This window comes from Sphaerodactylus townsendi, linkage group LG14 (genome assembly GCF_021028975.2).
Source record: "Sphaerodactylus townsendi isolate TG3544 linkage group LG14, MPM_Stown_v2.3, whole genome shotgun sequence".
NCBI lineage: Eukaryota > Metazoa > Chordata > Lepidosauria > Squamata > Sphaerodactylidae > Sphaerodactylus > Sphaerodactylus townsendi.
Genome location: NC_059438.1, coordinates 24,982,237 through 25,000,522, shown reverse-complemented (window position 1 = coordinate 25,000,522; position 18,286 = coordinate 24,982,237). Strand labels below are relative to the sequence as shown.

Here is an 18,286-nt window from a genome sequence, read left to right as displayed (position 1 = left end):
AACCAGATTAGCTTGTGCAGCCGAGGTTCACTCCCCTAGCGACATCCCGTCCAACACGAGTTCTCCCCATCCGCTACCGCCAGCAGAGGTGAGGCGATTCATTGGCAGAAGAAACCTCCAATCAGCTTCCCACAGAGAAGTGGGCAGAATCCTGGAGCATCCCCTGATAGAAACGAGCAGCTAGAAACGAGTTGTCGCGCCCGCTCTTCCATGGCGCTGGCATTTGAGGGTTTCGTTTGGCATCCAGCGGTGGCTGCACTATACAGCGCTGCCTCTGCTCCCAGTTAAAAGAACCCTTCAAGTGGTGAGAAAGACACACAGACGCAAACACGCTGCAACTTATTCACAGTTTTTTATTCCTGTCAAGTCTACTCAAGAGCCACTGACCCAGTGGTGTAAAACCTGGACAACACACGTTGTGGCAGCAGATCTAACAGAGATTACAACCACCTAAAATGGTCTTGTGTTCTCTCTAGCTTCTAAAAAGAAACAGTTATTACGCGGAGAAACAGAATTTCAGAGGTCAGTTCAACAAAGACCTTTCTTTTTTTTTTCCTTAAGAGGAAAGAAAAAAGCCACCCCGCAAACAATAAAAGCAAAACCCAAGTACATCGGTGGGGTGTTAAAAGGAAGCCCCCCTCCTCCGTCCAAGGTCCCAACATGCCCCCCGCCCCCCCATGACCAGACTGAAGTTTTTGAACCGGTGCTGGTTTTTTTTCTTTAAAAAATAGACTTTAAAAAATAATACTCCATAAAAATACTATTGTTCCTAGTCAGACACAGATATTGCAATATCAAGAGTTAACTGCTTTGTATTTTTTCCTCTATAAAATGTGAAAAGGACATTGTCACGTTGAGAGATGTAGAAAAAAAAGCAAGAACCTCTAGAGTATCACAAAAGCCATTACAAAATGAGAAAGGCCAGCCAGGGAAAGCGGGGGGAAGAGAGAAGGGAGCTCGCGGGGCAGGGACAACCGACCTCTGCCTCTTCTTGGGGGGGGGGGGGGATTTCTGGAATGCTCATCAGCAAAACCACTCGAGGTTCTAGACCAGGGCTGCTCTTGGCCTCAGGGGCAACAGCAGGCAATCGACACAATAAGTCCCTTTATAAAGTTTCAACGTCCCATGCTTTTTTTTTTTAAAGTTAAAAACCCTGAATGAGTTAACACACTGTTGAATAAAAAATAAATCAATCAATCAAGAGAGTTATCCACAAAATGCGTCGTTGCTATTGCAAACCACAAATGGAACCAGGGCCAACGGTGTGAAAGTTTTATTAAAAGCATCCCAATAAAATAGACCCTTCTGTACGTTGATATGGAACATCCACCCCACAGTACAAACCGGGTGGCGTGGCGACCTCTGCGGTTCCCCGTCCAGCCGGCTGGCGCCTCAGGATAGCTCACCTCTCCACTGCGAAAGACGAAGGTTGGTTCCACTCAACTCCAACGTGGCAGGACGGAAGCTGTGGACGCAGGCTGCCTCCTCGCTGGGTGAGGCCGAGGGAAGGACGAGCACGGAGCCTCCGCACCAGGAGGGAGGGAGGGAGGGGGCCTGTAGAAATGACCCCGCCCACTGTTCCCAGCTGCCCTTGGGCAGCCCCCTTCAGTTCTCGGAGAGGGACAGGGCCAGAGCCGCCTGCAGAGCCGCGTCTTCGTCAATGCTATAATCCTGGAAACGAGAAGAAAGAGGCCGCCTGGAGGAACCACAGCGGGAGGGCGTGACCTGCCCCTCCCAATATTACGCAAGGCTGGCACAACCCCTCCAGTCCACTGGGAAACCTCGCCTGTGGCTCAACACCCAGCCTTGGAATTAGCCGCAAGGACTTTCCAGGTGAGTCATGCAAGGCGCTCTTTTGCACCCAAACGACACGAGTGGCAGCAGGGGTTACCCCAACATTGCTTATCCCTCTTTTGATTGCTGAGTATCTGGCAGGTTTTTCATTAGAGTATTTTTATAATTTAAAAAGCATGATGTGCCAATGAGCAGCAGTGGCGTAGTAGTTAAGAGCGGGTGCACTCTAATCTGGAGAACATGGGTTTGATTCCCCGCTCTGCCACTTGAGCTGTGGAGGATTTATCTGGTGAACCAGATTAGCTTGTGCACTCCAACACACGCCAGCTGGGTGACCTTGGGCCAGTCACAGTTCTTTGGGGCTCTCTCAGCCCCACCCACCTCACAGGGAAAGGAGACTGTCAGCCCCGTTGAGTCTCCTTACAGGGTACAAATGGGAGGGAGCAAATCCAAACTCTTCATCTTCTTCCAATATCATAAACTGACTTGAACCCTCCCTGGGGAATGGGGGAAAAGGCACGGGACAAGCATGCACACATGTAGGACGTGGTAGAACGCTCCATGGCTCAGTGACAGAGCATCCCGTTGCCGTGCAGAAGGCCCCAGGTTTGATCCAGTTAAAAAGGAGCAGGCAGCAGGTGATGTGAAAGACCCCTTTTTGCCCGAGACCCCGGAGAGCAGCTGGCAGTCTGAGTTGACAACGCAGACCTTTCTGGACCAGGAGTCTGATTTCGTGCCAGGCAGCTTCATGGACCAGGATGCCACGTTCCGCACTGAGCCACAGATCCTGCCCCAGTACAAGCTCGGTTGCAATTTAGCCCCTGTGTGAAATGATGGCTTTTTGAGACCGAGCAGAACCGGCCATGCTGGCAGGGGCTGATGGGAATTGTAGTCCATAACATCTGGAGTGCCAAAGGTTCGCCACCACAGTGCTAGGAGGATTCTTTGCCCTCTCATGCCTGGCTGACAGCAGCACAGGCTTGATTGTAGCTGTGTGAACACAGCCCTGCCCACGGCCCGGCTGAGGGCAAGCGTTTTTGGCCCGAGGCCCATCTCTTGGTCTCAAGCTGCTGTAGAGGACTCTAAACCGCGCCGTGGCTCTGCCCATTCCCCAGTGCCAGGGCACCTTCCCTGCTCCTAGGAAGCTCTTCAGCAGCCCCTGGGCCAGATGTGGCCCTTAAGCCACCGACAGCCCTCCTAAGTCGAAGTTGCTCTGCCTGACTTATGAACCACTCTGCACTCAGCCTCTCAAATTGTGCACAACAGCCTGGGGGGACAAAAGGCAAGCCAAACCGCTCACTCATTCATGCGCAAACACACGCAGATCTGTCTGAAAGCATTATTCCGGCTCACCTCCAGGGAAGGAGCCTTTTACGAACGGGGAGACAAAATGCCCGATAGAGCCGGGAAGCAGAAGCCGCTTGAATTTCAGGGCCAGCCACGCTCCCCGAGCAGCTGAAAGTTTAGTCCACGAGCAAGAGCAGAGATGGAGCCCTTGTTCCAATTATTCCCCACCCCCACCCCGCAGCCAATAACTGTGCATCCGCCAGGGCCTTCAACAACCACACTTCCCACCCCAGCAGAGCTCACCACAAACGTGTCGTAGGAAAACTTGTGCCGGTGGAGAAGATGCTGAAGGAAGTTGGCACTCTTGTAGCTGGGGTCACCCCAAGGCATGGCTGAGCAGACAGGACAAACCTGCAGCGCCCAGGGAGGGAAAACAGAAGCGGGGTCAAAGCAGTCCTACCCAACAGGGTGAATATACAGTAGCAACTACTACAGCCATGGTGGCGAACCTTTGGCACTCCAGATGTTATGGACTACAATTCCCATCAGCCGCTGCGAGCATGGCCAATTGGAATTGTAGTCCATAACATCTGGAGTGCCAAAGGTTCGCCACCACTGCACTACAGCAAAAGCGTTTGGAGGGCAAGGGGGGGGGCACAGAATGCGCTTCCCCCCAATTCCCTCTCCAGCTCCCTCAGGTGTTCATTTTGTGGCAGCGCCACTGAGACAAGGGCGTGACTCACCACTTTGTTCGGATCATTGCGGTGGTTTTCCATACAGTGCTTCACCAGTTCCTGCTGGTCCAGATTTCGTGCTCCACAATAAGGGCACACAAACGTGGATCGGTTTGGGATATTGCTGCAAAGGGGGAGGAAGAGAGAGAGAGAAAGTGCCTGCGCGCGAGGGGGGTGGGTGGGTGGGGCGCAGAAGGATCAACCAGAAAAGGAGCACTGTAGGGTGGCTGGGAAACACTTCCTTTTGAAAGAAGCCGCCCTGCCCCACCTTTGGGAGTGGAAGCTGTCAGAACTGCTGCTCCAAATGGGGGAGAAATTAATACCTGGGGATGGGCTGGGAAGTGGGGACGACGGGAACAAACTTTGGGCAGTTGGCCATCTGCTCCAGAACCTTAGAACAAGACGTGATGTGCGACCTCATTTTTGCTAGCGTCACCTGGAAGACAAAGAGGAGGAGGACTGAGAACAGGAACGTTATCTTGAAGTTTTTTAAACGTCTGCCCCATTGTCGAATTTTGGGAAAAATTAGCAACACGCAAATGCATAAGTAAAAGGGAGATAATTGGACAGTCTCTGCAGTGACTCTGGTACTTCACAAAATAGTTTCAAGTCTCTTGGACACAGAACCAGACTTGTAACCAGAACGAAAATGGTCCAGCAGCTGCTTTTTGTCTCCTGGGCCTGGCCTTTCCTTTCCTTAAACAACTCAAAATCCCTGCTAACGGTTAACCACCTGACAGTTAACATACATAACCCCCACCATTAGAGAGCAGAAACACCAGGCAGGTGAGTTGCAAAAAAGTGCTTAACGAAGAGATGTCTTGCATAAGCAAGCCAAGCTACAAACTGCAGCAGATGGGGGGGGGGGGGAGCACTTGCCGTTGAGAGAGGATTATTTGGGCAGGCAAAATTGATTTTTTTATTCATATGATCTTATCAAATTAAGAACATAAGAAAGAGCCTGCTGGATTAGACCAGAGTCCATCTAGCTCTGCTACTCGCCGTGGCCCACCAGGTGCCTTTGGGAGCTCACATGCAGGATGTGAAAGCAATGGCCTTCTGCTGCTGCTGCTCCTGAGCACCTGGTCTGCTAAGGCATTTGCAATCTCAGATCGAGGTGGTATAAATTTCTTTATACCAAGTTGCACCACTGCTTCATTTGAGTCAGTACTGTACACTGACTAGTTACAGCTCTCCAGGGATTCAGGAAGACTCTTTTAACATCTGCTACCCAAAATCCATTAAAAGTAATTCTGTCAGACCTGCAACCAAGCCTCAGTGTTGCCCTCTTCCTGTTTCCTGTAAGTCCAACATGCTCACTTTTGTGTCAGAAAGCCCCAGCCAAGAACACAACAGAATTTCTAAGTACTCTTCCATATAATGAAAATGTGCTGATTCTACCACAGGCTGGTCTGACATCAAGCAGATCCCTGAACCTACTAAGGCACCACAACCGCTTCCTCATCGTCTACATCGTAGGCAGGCATCTGTGCATAGATCCGTCCCTGCTTTGTTGGCAAAGCGCTCTTTGGAGTACCTTCTTGGTGCAGCCCCGGCAGGGGGCCTTGAAGGACGACAACTGCTTGTCCACGCTGGAAGCCTTCTCCACTTTCTTGGGGTCGAAGGACATGCGGCAGAGTGGGCACAAAGGAGACGGTACTTGGAGGCAAGGCTGCAGGCACTCTCCGCAGAATCTGGAAAGAAAACCAAGATCCGCTGTTATCCACCTACTAAGAAACACTCATCTTTGCCACCAAGGTCAACATGGAGGCTGGCTGAATTCCTCTTCAGGGCAGGGTGCTGGGAAGCCTGAAAGGATCAGGAGGACCAAAAATATGGAGGAGACCACAAGTACACAACTCCATCTGCCCTTGATTATGAACCACAAAGGGGTGTTCTATTTTTGGCATCACGCTGGGACATTTGCAAGAAAGCGGCCTGGTCATTCCCAGATGTTTGACATTTTCTGTGTCAGAGAAAGCCTGTTGCATTTCTATGTCTCAGCCAGCAAACGAACTCTCTGCTCCAGAAGACTTCACAGGAAGGAAAGACAAGGAAACAACGGCTGGGAGAGGGCCTTTCCCACAACTTAGCTGTAACCCTGCTTCGACAAGTGGAAATTTATTGTGCCACTGTAACACAAGGTGTTCTACTGAACACAGGAACTACACAACCCCTATCCACAACGTTTCCAGTCCCCATTAGAGAGGCAAGGCAGGGATGATACAAGGCAAACCGTTGGAAACTGGCAACGAAGAGCGATGCCAAGAGAGGGCGGTTTCTTATCTCTGGTGCGCCATCTGCTTATGACTGTGAAGTGAATGGCTTACTCTGGGATCAAGGTGGAAGAACTGAGCCTAGGAGACCTGGCCCTTCTCCTAAATTGTAGCACCATGCCATTTTCCCAGCTCAGTTGCAGGCAAGTGATTCCTGGCACCCTTCACCGCCCCACTGTTGTCTGTGCTGCAAAACATCTAGCTGTGCTCCTTCAGGAGGGGACTCAGCCACAAGGTTGCCTGTCCTCAAATAGCTCTCCAAGTTACTATCTCTTGGGGCCAATAAGACACTAAAGGTCATTCGTTCCCTTCGACCTCAATCACAGTTCTCCAAGGACGGCCTCTTGTGCTTGTATCCCCTCTGCCCCAAATTGCTCCGTGTCCCAAAAAAGCTATTTTCAGCAACCACTTCTAGAAAGTATCTATAAATAGCAAGTTCAGCCAAGGAGGGAAAATGCAGCTGGCCACACATCAGGCTCAACAGGTCAGAGAAGCTACAGCATCTTCACACAAACGTCTTTCCTCTTTCAGTCTGGCGTTCAAGAAGCTCTTGATCATCATGCCGATCAGCTACTACTCAAGAAGATGAAGCACAGGAATGCAACTAGCAACGTGCAGCAGGCAATAAAGTCACTTGTCTCTGTGGCTCCACAGGAACCCCCCCCCCCCCTTGCCTTTGTGCTGGTAAATACAAACTGGTCTGAAGCCCATCTCCAGGACTGGTTCTTGGGACAAGAAGCCCAAATCGCTGGTCAGAGCAACACAAGAAGGAGGGATCGAGACACAGAGGGGGCAGATTTGCTCCCAACCACCACGGGGGATGGAAGGTGGCCAGCATCACCTCCTTGTGGTAACATGCTACCACTAGCTGGGTGAAAGACAAGCCCCTTCTGGCTCCTAAGAGGACATGCCTCATTCGCAGCATCAAGACACACTGAACGGGCCTTGACTGTTTCTCAAAGGGAGGTCTACTCTGCCCAATAGTTTGAGCTGCTAGGGAAAGTTCTTAGAGCCGTGGGGCCACAAAACAAGCCTTCCAGTCCACCGGCTGAGATCTCGCAGCAGCAGCCATGGTTTCCAGCCCTTCCTGTGTGCAAATTCTGAGGGCATCACACAGTCAACCTCGGCGCAGCAGCGCAGGCAGGGCAGCAGCGCCTGAGAAAAGGAGGAGCAGCAACAGCCACACAACCTGTTTTAGGCATAGTGGTCATCTGGAACAGAAGCTTGTGATTTGCGTGCAGCAAAGGGGAGGGAGCAGAGGGCCTCCCTCCCCACTCAAGCCCCCCAGTCAGGGCCTGGGTTAAAAGGCGCTGCTGCCCATGCAGAAAACCCTGGCAGGCATGTTGGGGTTGTTATTGCTAGGCAAACTTGCAGGCAGCAATGCCGGAGTCCTCCTTTCAAGTAGGAGAAGAGAACGGAGCAGCCTCGGGGTGGGGGGCTCCTTATCTTGCCCCCCCTCCCAGCCCCCCTCCACTTGCTTCCCCCAACTGCAATCTTCCCTTTGAGTCCTTGGAGACACCCTCTGCCTCCCCCATGCACTGGGCCTGCCTGCCTGCCGTCCCCCCACCCCCCTTCCCTGGCATCTGGCACGTCCTCCCCCAACTTCTCCCACGATGTGCTGCCTTGCCTAGCCTACCTCGCGGGGCTGTTGTAGGGATAACACCGCGCCTTCTGCTTTGAGCTCCGGGAGGGGGGAGGGACGCCCCCGCACCGCCCTCCCGTCACGCCCTGCCTCTCCCGCCCCCCCCGGGGGTCCCGCGCCCCTCACGTGTGCCTGCAGGGGGCGATGCGGACGGGGCGCTGGTAGACCTCCAGGCAGATGGGGCAGCTGAACTGGGCCTCGAGCGCGGCGGCGGCCTCAGCCGGGGGGGCGGCGGCCTCGCGGGACCCCCCGCCGCCGCCCGCCGAGACCAGCAGGCTGCGGAACATCGCGGCGGCCATGGAGACGGCGGCGGCGGCGGCGGCCCGGGCGGAAGCGGAGGGAGGGGACGCGCGACGCGTCACTGTCCGCGACCGCCAGGAGGTATAAAGGCCTGCTGACGTCATGAGGGCGCGCCGGAAGTAAGTGACCCGAGTCTCCCCGGGGTCCGGGCGAGATGTGCGAAGCGGCGGAGGGCGGCTGCTGCGGAGGGCGGCCCGCGAAGGCGCCGCGAGACAGGTGAGGAAGGGGCGGAGGTCGGGAAAGGTGGGTGGGGCCAGACAGAGGGGCGGGGTTATGAGAACACAAAAGCCCCGCCTCCAAACGCCATAAATTGCAATCTGCAGAACTCCCTGCCTGTGGGCAGTATTTATTTGGCGTCTTTTGTCCCCAGAGTGGCTTCTATGGTTCTCCTCTGCTCCGTTTTATCCTTACAGCAACCCTGCGAGGTAGGTTAGGCTGAGAGGGTGTGACTGGCTCAAGATCGCCCAGGGAGTTTCCATGGCAGAGCAGGGACGCGAACCTGGATTCCCCAAACCCTTCGACCACTTCACGGTGCCGCCGGTGCCTCTCTCCTTTCCTGCAAAAGACTCTTATTAAAGCACCTTCTTGAGTTCTGGTCTTTTCTTCCACTTTCCACAGCCACCCCCTGAAGTGCATGAAGTGCAAAGAGGGGCCTCCAGTATTGATCATCCGTGTTGGAGATGCCTTTTGCAAGTGAGCACAAGGGAGAGCAGATGGCTGTAGACTCTGCCAAGAAACCTGGGGGTGGTTTGCTTTTTTTTCCCACACTCTACCTCAGATCACAGAGTTCTGTGCAGTGTGGTTTTTCTGGGGCACTTTTTTTTTCAGACTAAAATGTTTACAGGAGCACATTCTGATTGCAGGGCCTGTTTCAAGGATTACTTTGTCCACAAGTTCCGTGCCATCCTTGGGAAGAATCGCTGCATTTTCCCCGGAGAAAAGGTCCAGTCTGAATATTTCTTGGCAATGGGGAAAATGACTAGAAGCAACAAAAACAGTTTGTCATAACCTTTCAGCACATTAATTCTTTGCTGCAGGTCCTGCTTGCATTTTCGGGTGGACCTGCCTCCAGTTCAATGGTGCGACAAGTCCAGGAGGTATTTCCCTAGGCTCTAGCCAGATCTGCAGTTTTGTCACTTGGAGGAGCCAGCTAGACTGGGGATTGGCATAGTGATTCTCAGAGAGAGAGAGAGAGAGAGAGAGAGAGAGAGTGTTGGGGAGATGGGGGTTGTATCAACTGTCTTGAGGGGGTGGGTTTCCAGCCACAGAAGTGCATATTGCCACCTGCTTCCCTCCCTAATGGGTTGGGTTTTAGGCAGCTTTCAGAAACAAATGGTCAGAGTGGTTTTTTTGTAATCCAAGATTAGATTGCTACCCTGATCTGCAGAAGAGGTGGAAGGCAGACCATTTCTACAAATGGGTTCAAGTTGACAACCTTTGAAAAATGGGGATTTAGGGAAAGGGTTACAAATTAATTTAAACTGGGGGAGGGGGGATCCTTGCCCTGTTGGTAGTTGGGGAGGATAGGCTAGATCTGAATGTCCTGCCGGTGTTTAAAAGAGTGGGTTACACATACAGTGTTGAAGTTCAGGAAAGCACAGCCAGGAGCCAAGGGGCTTTCCAATGGATGGAGGGACCCTATAGGTGTCCTGGTCTCTGTTCATCTCTTCTGGCTCCTAGGGGCCAGATGGCCTGCTTCCACAGAGAAAAATATTTAAGCCACCTGTAGACAGTATGCATCGTTAGATTCTTAGCCACCCTGTATTTCACATTTACTGAACCAACCTCGCCTCTTCCTTCCCAGGGCCTGAGTCAGGAAGCAGCCAAGAAACTCCGCTTCAAGCCAGGCATCATTTTTGTTGATGGTAACACTTCTTCTGCATCTTTCCTTTTGTGCCGGGAGAACCAAGGTCCATAGTGCTAGGGCAGCATGTTTGGACTGGAATGGGCTGGCTTAAAAGGTGCGTGTATTTATACACACACCCGCTCACACACGTTTTGCCCGTTTCCCACATTGGCAGCTAGATTTTAACGTCAGGATTGTGACTGTCCTGGGGCTAGCCTAGTTGTCTTCTGGTTGCCTTTTGATCTTCCTGGCCCATTTTTCTTGCTGTGTAGAAGGAGCTGTGTGCGGCCAGGATCTAGAGAAGAGAGGAGAGGTCCACAGACAGGTGGAGTTGATCCTGAGAGCCACGGGGTTTCCCTTCCATCTGGTGCACTTGGAGGAGGTAAGGAAGACCCCCATGCAGAAGTAGTGCTGTTGGGTTCAGCCCCTTTCCTTTTATGCCTTCCCCCTTCAGCCTACTGGGGACTTACAAACTCAACTGAGCTCAGTTTAGCTTATCAGTAATAGAACAACCTTATTGACGCATTTATCTAGTGCTGTTACACTAGAACTCTGGCACTAACAAAGGGAACCCTTTTGTTCTGTCTCCCCTCCTACCCTCACCTAATGAGACTTCACAAAGTCTTTAACTTTCTTGCATAAAAAGCCTGTAGCATCCTCTTGTGACCACAAGCACGTCCATCTGCTCCACTCCTCCTTGTTCTTGGGAGGCTGCTGGTGGTTTTGTGGTGACTGAACAGGGGCTCCCTGTGTCATTTGGCAGGTGTTTGACCTTCCCAGTTCCATCTTGCACTCCGTTTCCCACGAGGCCACAGACCGCAGCCAGAACTACAAGGAAGCCGTGGATGGTTTCCTACGGCAACAGCAGCAGCAGAGTGCGAAGGCAGGAGTCTCTCTGCCAGGCCAGCTGGCTGAGCTTGGCATACGAGAGCCTTCCAGGAAGGAGGCAACTGAGGTCCCAGGGCCGCTGCCTGTCTTGCACACGACAGAACTGACTCGCCTCTTTGGAGCAGTGAAGACACTGACTGCCAAGGAAGAGCTCCTGCAGACGCTCCGGTGAGTTCCTGAACAGGCAAGAGAGGCCCGCCCTTTTAGCCCAAGCTCTGGCGCTCCCCACAGGCATTGGACCCAAGGAGGGGCAGTAGTGATGTTCTTTGATTGGGGCTGGCAGGTTCTTGTTATACATTTAACGCACTCAATAGTGGTGAAGATTGTGAGATTAGGGTCTGGGAGATCCAGGTTCAAATCCCACTTATGCCGTGGGAGCTCGCTGGATGTCTTTGGGCCGGTCACATGCTTTCAGCCTCACCTCCCCGCAGGGGTGTGCTGAGGATAGAAATGGAGGGAAGGCAAATAATGTAAGTTGCTTTCAGTGACAAGAAAGGGAGGGTATACATGAATAAGAGTTCTGCAGGACAAGGCGAGAAGCAATTGCTCCCCCCTCTTTTTTAATATCAAATTTAAAATCAATCATATGGCAGATTATTTGAGTTTACTTCAGGAGCCCAAGCATAGATGGATAATCACTAGGGATCGTTGTAACTCCTTCCCTTGCTCTATGCTACAAGGAAGGTTCCGAAAAATCGACCTGCAAGAGCGGAAATGTCCTCACTGTACCACAGCGATTCAAACCATGGAACATATATTGCTCGACTGCCCCAAATACGAGGGATCTAGGACCAGACTTTTTGCTCTTTGTCCTGTAATCTTTAACGAATACTCTACTGTGGGGAAGATTACGTTCCTATTAAACAATTCTGCCTCCGAGATTTTAACTTTTGTAGCTAGGTTCCTTATGGAAACTTTGAAATGATTACCTGTGATGGTCCTCATGTATGGGATACTTGTTTGGACAATGTTGGCTGTTATTTGGATTCTATGCCTAATAAAGGTTTATATATATATGAATAAGATAAAATGGAGATTGTTACTTTGATGTAGTAATGTAATATTATATCCACTGATGCTACTGATGGGGCACTTCAAAAATTAAAGGCCGGGGGCGGGGGTTGGGCAGGGGTGTGTGGAGGCCAGTGCTCGGACCTGGGCTCTTGGTGGCCACCGCAATGCAGACACGTACACCTGGCCTCCCAGATTCCTGTGTGGTTTGGGGTGTTAGTGTCACTTGACTGCTGCAGGAGTTAGAAACGGTCCTTCTCCTCTTCAGGAACCACTTGATTCTACACGTGGCTCGGACAAACGGCTACACCAAAGTGATGGTGGGGGACAGCTGTAGCCGCGTGGCTGTCAAGCTGCTGACAAACCTCAGCCTGGGCCGGGGGGCGTTCCTTGCAGGAGACACGGTGAGAGCGAGGTCCCCAGGCCTTGGCCTTCCCTGTCGTTTGCTCCTCAGTCCCTCCCTGCCCAGCAAGTCCAGCCTGCTCGGCTGCCTTTGGCCCTCCTTCGGCCCCTGCTCCAATCCTCACCCCCTCTTCCTCGCACTCCTTCCCCAGGGCTTTTCAGACGGCCGCCATGGTGATGTGCTAGTGTTGCGCCCCATGCGGGAGTACTCTGCCAAAGAGATCGCCTTCTATAACCGCCTCTTCAGGGTGCCTGCTGTCTTCACGCCTTCGCTGGATACCAAAGTAAGGAGGCAGCTCTTGAGTGGAGGCTGAAGCTCGCCCGCTGATCCAGGTGCCCGCTGGGCAACCTGTGCCCATGACAATGCCAGGAAGAAAGCTTGTTTTCTGCAGACGCTCCTCAGCAGCTGGGTGGTCTCACTGGCTCTGCTTTTCCACCAGTTTTGTGCTGAGAGTTTGACTTTAGAAAAACCCAGCAGTCTAACCAGCTAGTCCCGTTTATTTATTGTGGTGTTATGTTTTGTAATGTTTTCGGGATATTTTCTTGTGATAGGATTTCTGGGTCCAGGCATCAGCTGCCTCAGTTTGAAAGTGCAGGATGCAGTACGGAAATAGGGTGGTGCTGGGCTTCTGGGGCGCCCTCCCCTTCCGCAGCGATGGGGCAGCCTCGTTCCCTTCTCTCCCCAGGCCCCTGACCGAGCCAGCATCCACCGCTTGATTGAGAGCTTCCTCTATAAGCTGCAGTCTGAGTTCCCTTCCACCATCAGCACTGTCTACCGGTGAGTATTGCCTCATGTAACTAACAAGAAGTATTCTTGTGCCATCTTCCCCTCCCCCCATGCTAACCTTTGTTCTACGCAGCTGTTTGTACTTGCCTACCTTGCAAGCAGGGCTGTGGACACCAAACCCCAATGAGATTGTTAGGGAGAGCAGGCTGTTGGCTCCCTTCTGTGCATCTTATTTCCTGCTTGAGATTACCAGGCACCACTGGCAGGATTTCAAACCACCTTTGCCAGTTTTTGGGTAGAGACTCTGCCGGAGAGCCGGTATAGTGTGGTGTTTAAGAGCAGGTGGACTCTAATCTGGAGAACCAAGTTTGATTCCCCGCTCCTTCACATAAGCAATGGACTCTTGATCTGGTGAACTGGATGTCTTTCCCCACCCCTCCACTTGAAGCTTGCTGCTTGGACCAGTCACAGTTCTCTCAGAACTCCCTCCGCCTCACCTATCTTGCAGGGCGCCTGTTGCAGGGAGAGGAAGGGAAAGAGTTTGTCAGCTGCTTTGAAATTCCTTTCAGGAGAGAAAAGTGGGATATAAATCCGAGTTCTTCTTCTGTTAAAAATGAGAGGTTTTTAGCTACTGGACTCTTAGTCTCTCGTGCCAGGGGAGGGACTTTGCCAACAAACATTCCTCAGCATTTGACTGACCCCTCTTAGGAAGAGGGTGCTGGGCTAGGTGGGCCCATTGATCTGATCCATGGCTACTCTTAGGATATTGTAGGTAGCGCTCAGGTATCCCTGGTTGCATGCGGACTGGTCCATTGAACCCAGCCCCAGGTGTTCTGGTTGGTCTTGGGCTCTCCTACATCTCAGGCAGAAAAGGGTCTTCCATTGCTTCTGCTACTTTTGAGCCACTTCTTCAGGGAGAGGCCAGGATGAATCCTGGGTCATTCTGCGTGCAAAAGCAGTGCTGTTCCTTGCTTGCGCCCCTTAATGCAGCAGGTGCCAGCACGGCTAGGGGGTGTGGCCAGCAGAATCTGGGGGTGGGGCTCAGAATTCTCCGTGATTTGCAGGACACTGACTGATATACACTCTCTGGCCTGTTCTGCAGGACGGGGGAGAAACTCGGGACGGCCCCTCAAGATGCTGCTGCTGGCGGAGATGCCGAACCCGAGCGCTGCCTCTTATGCCTTTGCACCCTCGATACCAATGTGGGTATGTAGGGGTGGCATATGTGGGTGGGAGGAAAATGGCCAGTACATGCCTTATGCTATGGAGAAGGGAAGGCCCCCCCAACTGCAAAGGGGATCAGCACTGGAGGAACCAGAAGTTCCCTCCTGCCCCTCTCCTCTGGAGTTCACCCCCACAGTTCAGCCCTACAAGAGAGTGCGCCGCCCAGCAGTCTGCTCCTAACAGCTGAAACTGGTATAGCCAGCACTGGGGCTTCGCCATACAAGACAGCAGCAGGTCAGTCACTGGGACTCCTGCAGACCTGTCTCCTGAGCAGCTGTTAACAATGAATATCTCAAATGGAGGAGGAAAATCCACGCAGGGTGCAGGCGTACCTCCTCATTCTTGTGGGGGGCACATCAATCCCCCCCCCCGCCCCCGGGGCATGGATGCCCAAAACACTCTACTTGCCAAGTGGAGCAAATCCAGCATTTGCTGTCCACTTGTGAGGACGGGACAGAACCTTCCAGGGTGTTGACTCTGCCTTCCTTGCAGTGGACGGCTCTTCCTTGCAGTCCACGCTGCTGTCGGAAGAGCTCTGCCAGAAGCCGCCACCATCTTCTGAAAGCGTCTGCTGCGGAGGGGGCCCAGCTCAGGCAGGCTGCTGCAGGAATCTCCCAACGGCAGGGTAAGGAGGGCCGAGCTCTGGATAGAACTTGGCCAGGAGGGTGATGAGGGTGGCCTGAGGTGGACACAGACAGCAGCTGGCCTGGATTTTTTTTTAATTCACAGGGCTGTTCTACCCCAGTCCCATCTTCTCCCGCACCTGTGCTACAGCTGCCGGCTGACTATCAAAGACATGGTGAGTGTCGGGAGGAGGCCGCGTTCGCCAGAGAGGCATCTTGGCAACGGCCTTGTGGCCTTAAGCTGCCCACTAGCGGCTCTCCTTCTCTGCAGGTCCAGAGGGGGAGGTTAGGTTTCCCCAGTGTTGTGATTTCATCCACTACATAATAACAGGAGAGGAATGCGGGGGGGGGGGGGGGGGCTTGGGACACATCCACCTTGTGGACAAGAAGAGTGTTTGGATAAAGGTGGCAGCTACAGAAGTCGGCCTGAGAAGGATGCTGCCAGGTTGTTACTATCCAGCTTGAGCCCTGGCAGGGGTGGCGCGGGCAGGATGTGGGGAGCTGTGCCCAGACTTGCTCCTGGGGAACTCCCGGCTCTGCCCGTCAGTGCTGCCCATTCTTGAACTCTTCTGCAGACCTGCCTGGAGCCGCTCCCGCTGTACATTCACTCCGAGGCCGACCGTCGGCAGCACAGGTACAAGATCAAAGAGAAGCTGAGAAAGGGTCATCTCCTCGAGCCCTCTAGGGAAAGGCACCTCTGATGCTTTCCCCTCACCCAGGTTGGCCTGAAGAACAGGGCCACAGTCTGAGTCTGGAGCATCAAAGCAGAGGTCCTTGCAGGGGTGGCGAGAAGCAGAACTAAAGGGACCTGGGTGGGGCCAGCCCTTTGCTGGGTTGAAGGCAATGCTACACTCTGGCTCAAATGTTGACCTCAACAGACAGGAATCCACAGAGTAAAATCAGCTGCTCGGCCTCAGACACCCCACCCCCCTCCAGAATTAATTCAGCTCCCTACAGATGCAGGGGGTGAGAGAACCCGGGTCAGGCAGTCTGCAAGCTGAGCCTAAAGTTGAGCCTACAGAAGTGGTGGTGGTGGTGGGGCGGGGCGGGGCGGGGCGGGGGGGGGGGGACACACTGCAGGGCACCTGTTGGGCTCAGCCCCCGAGTTCCCTTCGCTTCACAATAACACAGGAATCCTTCCAGCAGTGTCTTCCCCGTTGGGGTTTGGAGCCTGTGAACAGGGCTGCTCCTTATAAGACCTTCCCATGCGAAGTTTGACTTGTTTTCTCTTCTTTCCCCTAAGGGCTGCCATGAAGCAAGAGATCCAGGAATTCCTTCTTGAAGATGATGAAGAGCTTCTTGGAAGCTGATGGCCCACGCCTCACGCACACACACACACCACCAGCTGTGCCGCCAGACTCCTTGGCCTGCTGGGGAAAGATGGCTTTGGGCTTTTCAATTCTCTGTGTTTTAAGGACTCTTTTCTAAAACAAATAAATTATTTTAAATCCTGGAGTGGCTGTCTCTGCCTGGAGAGGATGGGGGAGGAGAGCGCGTCCACTGGTTACAGGAAGGACTTAATCATTTTCAAAATGCAAAGCACTTGAGAATCCCTGGAGGATAAAAACACCCCAGTGAGGCAGGCCACCCAGAGTGTTGTAAATTGCAGAGGCACCAACTCCTCCCTCAGCTTGACCCAAAACCTTTCTGTGGTGACTTGCAGAACTTTTAAGTCAGCAGAAAACAGCATTGACTCTTCCCCTCCTCAAGAAACCATCAGTTCTGGGAGCTGATTCAAGAACGTACTCTGCTTGACCACTGGGGTAGCACAATATTTAGAAGAAGAAGAAGAAGAAGAGTTTGGATTTATATCCCCCCTTTCTCTCCTGCAGGAGACTCAAAGGGGCTTACAATCTCCTTGCCCTTCCCCCCTCACAACAAACAGCCTGTGAGGTAGGTGGGGCTGAGAGAGCTCAGGAGAGCTGTGACTAGCCCAAGGTCACCCAGCTGGCGTGTGTGGGAGTGCACAGGCTAATCTGAATTCCCCAGATAAGCCTCCACAACTCAAGTGGCAGAGCTGGGAATCAAACCCGGTTCCTCCAGATCAGAGTGCACCTGCTCTTAGCCACTGCTCTTAGCCACTACGCCACTGCTGCTCCTTTAAAGCAAGTTTAAAGCAAGTTCTTTTTTTTCACCCCCCTCCCCCAGTAAGGTTAGTTAGTTGAACTGTGTCCCCTTCCCCAAAGTAGGAGTGAGGGTGAAGATGAGAATTCCCACGGTGAACTCTTTTTTGGAAGGGAAGGGGGCATGCATCGGCGCTCTTGTCTGTCTGTACTGGTGGTCCTAGCCCAGTAGGACACCACGGAGGCAACTTTAATTTTGTTTTTTTTATTATATGGATCTGTATAAATAAAACCGCCTTCCTTAGAAAAAGTGTCTTTGGGGTCCAGCTGCCCCTTGTTCGCAGCAGCTGGGGCTGGGAAGTAGCAGTGCCTGGGCAGAGGCACTCACAGCTGGACAGGGGCAGGTGGGCTGGGAGAGTTGATGAGGTTGGGTGGGCGGGGGAGTGTTCTACCCGCAGCAGGATGGGGTACGAGGAGGTTATTGCTGTGAGCCCACACACTGGGCTGGCAAGCTGCAGGGCCCATCCTGCTACAGTCGTGCTGTTCTGCCCCTTTTGCCACGAATGTCCCAGCCAGGGAGTGCAAGGCACACAGGTGGGGGGGTCTTATGCCCTACCCTTTCTAGAGCCATTTTTAAAAAAGGTAAAAAGTGTTTGAAAAAGTGACAGTGTTTTAACCCTTCCCAGGCAGTGGGGCAGCAGGTACGGCTCAGAGGTCAGGGGCTGCCCCTCCCGGAAACTCCCAGGTCAGCAGGCCGTGGGCAAGAGGCAGTCTCAGGATCCGACAGCTGTTGGGAGTGCTTTCCCTCCCAGTCCTCCTGTAGATCCTTACGCAGAAAAGAACGGCTCCTGAACGCAGCATCTCACGGGTCAGGTCTCCAGTCGACTCACTCCTTCTCCCGGGTCCATTTGATCATAGTCTCAGGTGAGCGGTACAAGAAGATCAGTTTGGCGTAGAGCTCCTCTTCCAGTTCCAGCTCCCCCGTCTCGCGCACCAGGAAGATGTCGTGGCACAGCTTGAGGATCCGGTCCACGCACGGCAGCTCCTCGAACATGATGGAGTGGGAGATTTCGCTGAAGAAGCCGCGCACAAACTTGCCGATCACCAGAACAATGGAGACGTACAGGCCCATGATTCTGCGGGAAACAGAGGAGAGGCAGAACATAAGGCCGCAGGCTCAGAGGTAGGGACACCTTTCCCCAGGTGTGTACAGAAGACTGATGCACCAGTCCGTTTAGACTAGACATAAGAACAGTTTTTTCCCGAATGCCATCACTCTGTTAAACAAATAATTCCCTCGATAATGTCAAACTATTTATTATATATTTATTATATAATTACTGCACTACTTTTTTCATCATTCCTATTACCCATCTCCTCCCAATTATGACTGTATGACTATAGCCTGTGCTGACATTTCATTTTTTTATTGTATGATTTTACATTTTATCTTTTAATATTACTATTGA

The 18,286-nt window shown here is 52.7% G+C and overlaps 2 protein-coding genes across 5 annotated transcripts; one reads left to right on the top strand and one right to left on the bottom strand.

The window, feature by feature from the left end:
- Nucleotides 1–339: 339 nt before the first annotated feature.
- On the bottom strand, nt 340–8,078 carry RNF166 (ring finger protein 166). Of its 2 annotated transcripts, none has more exons than XM_048515209.1 (6): nt 7,860–8,078; nt 5,353–5,509; nt 4,139–4,251; nt 3,825–3,939; nt 3,385–3,492; nt 340–1,671 (listed from the first exon to the last, which is right to left on the bottom strand). In XM_048515209.1, exons 1-6 carry the CDS (start codon nt 8,030–8,032, stop codon nt 1,606–1,608), a joined length of 732 nt encoding a protein of 243 aa, XP_048371166.1. In that variant the 5' UTR covers nt 8,033–8,078; the 3' UTR covers nt 340–1,605. The 2 variants fall into 2 exon arrangements, with proteins under 2 accessions (XP_048371166.1, XP_048371167.1); XM_048515210.1 differs by having other exon boundaries at nt 7,728–7,985.
- CTU2 (cytosolic thiouridylase subunit 2) lies at nt 8,065–16,209 on the top strand. 3 transcript variants are annotated; one of them, XM_048515203.1, is made up of 16 exons: nt 8,065–8,249; nt 8,447–8,458; nt 8,652–8,726; nt 8,897–8,975; nt 9,071–9,130; nt 9,838–9,898; nt 10,152–10,261; nt 10,643–10,935; nt 12,047–12,182; nt 12,333–12,464; nt 12,867–12,958; nt 14,010–14,113; nt 14,624–14,756; nt 14,861–14,930; nt 15,330–15,388; nt 15,998–16,209. In XM_048515203.1, exons 1-16 carry the CDS (start codon nt 8,188–8,190, stop codon nt 16,062–16,064), a joined length of 1,545 nt encoding a protein of 514 aa, XP_048371160.1. In that variant the 5' UTR covers nt 8,065–8,187; the 3' UTR covers nt 16,065–16,209. The 3 variants fall into 3 exon arrangements, with proteins under 3 accessions (XP_048371160.1, XP_048371161.1, XP_048371162.1); XM_048515205.1 differs by having other exon boundaries at nt 8,153–8,249; nt 8,404–8,458; XM_048515204.1 differs by lacking the exon at nt 8,447–8,458.
- The last annotated feature ends 2,077 nt before the right edge of the window (nt 16,210–18,286 follow it).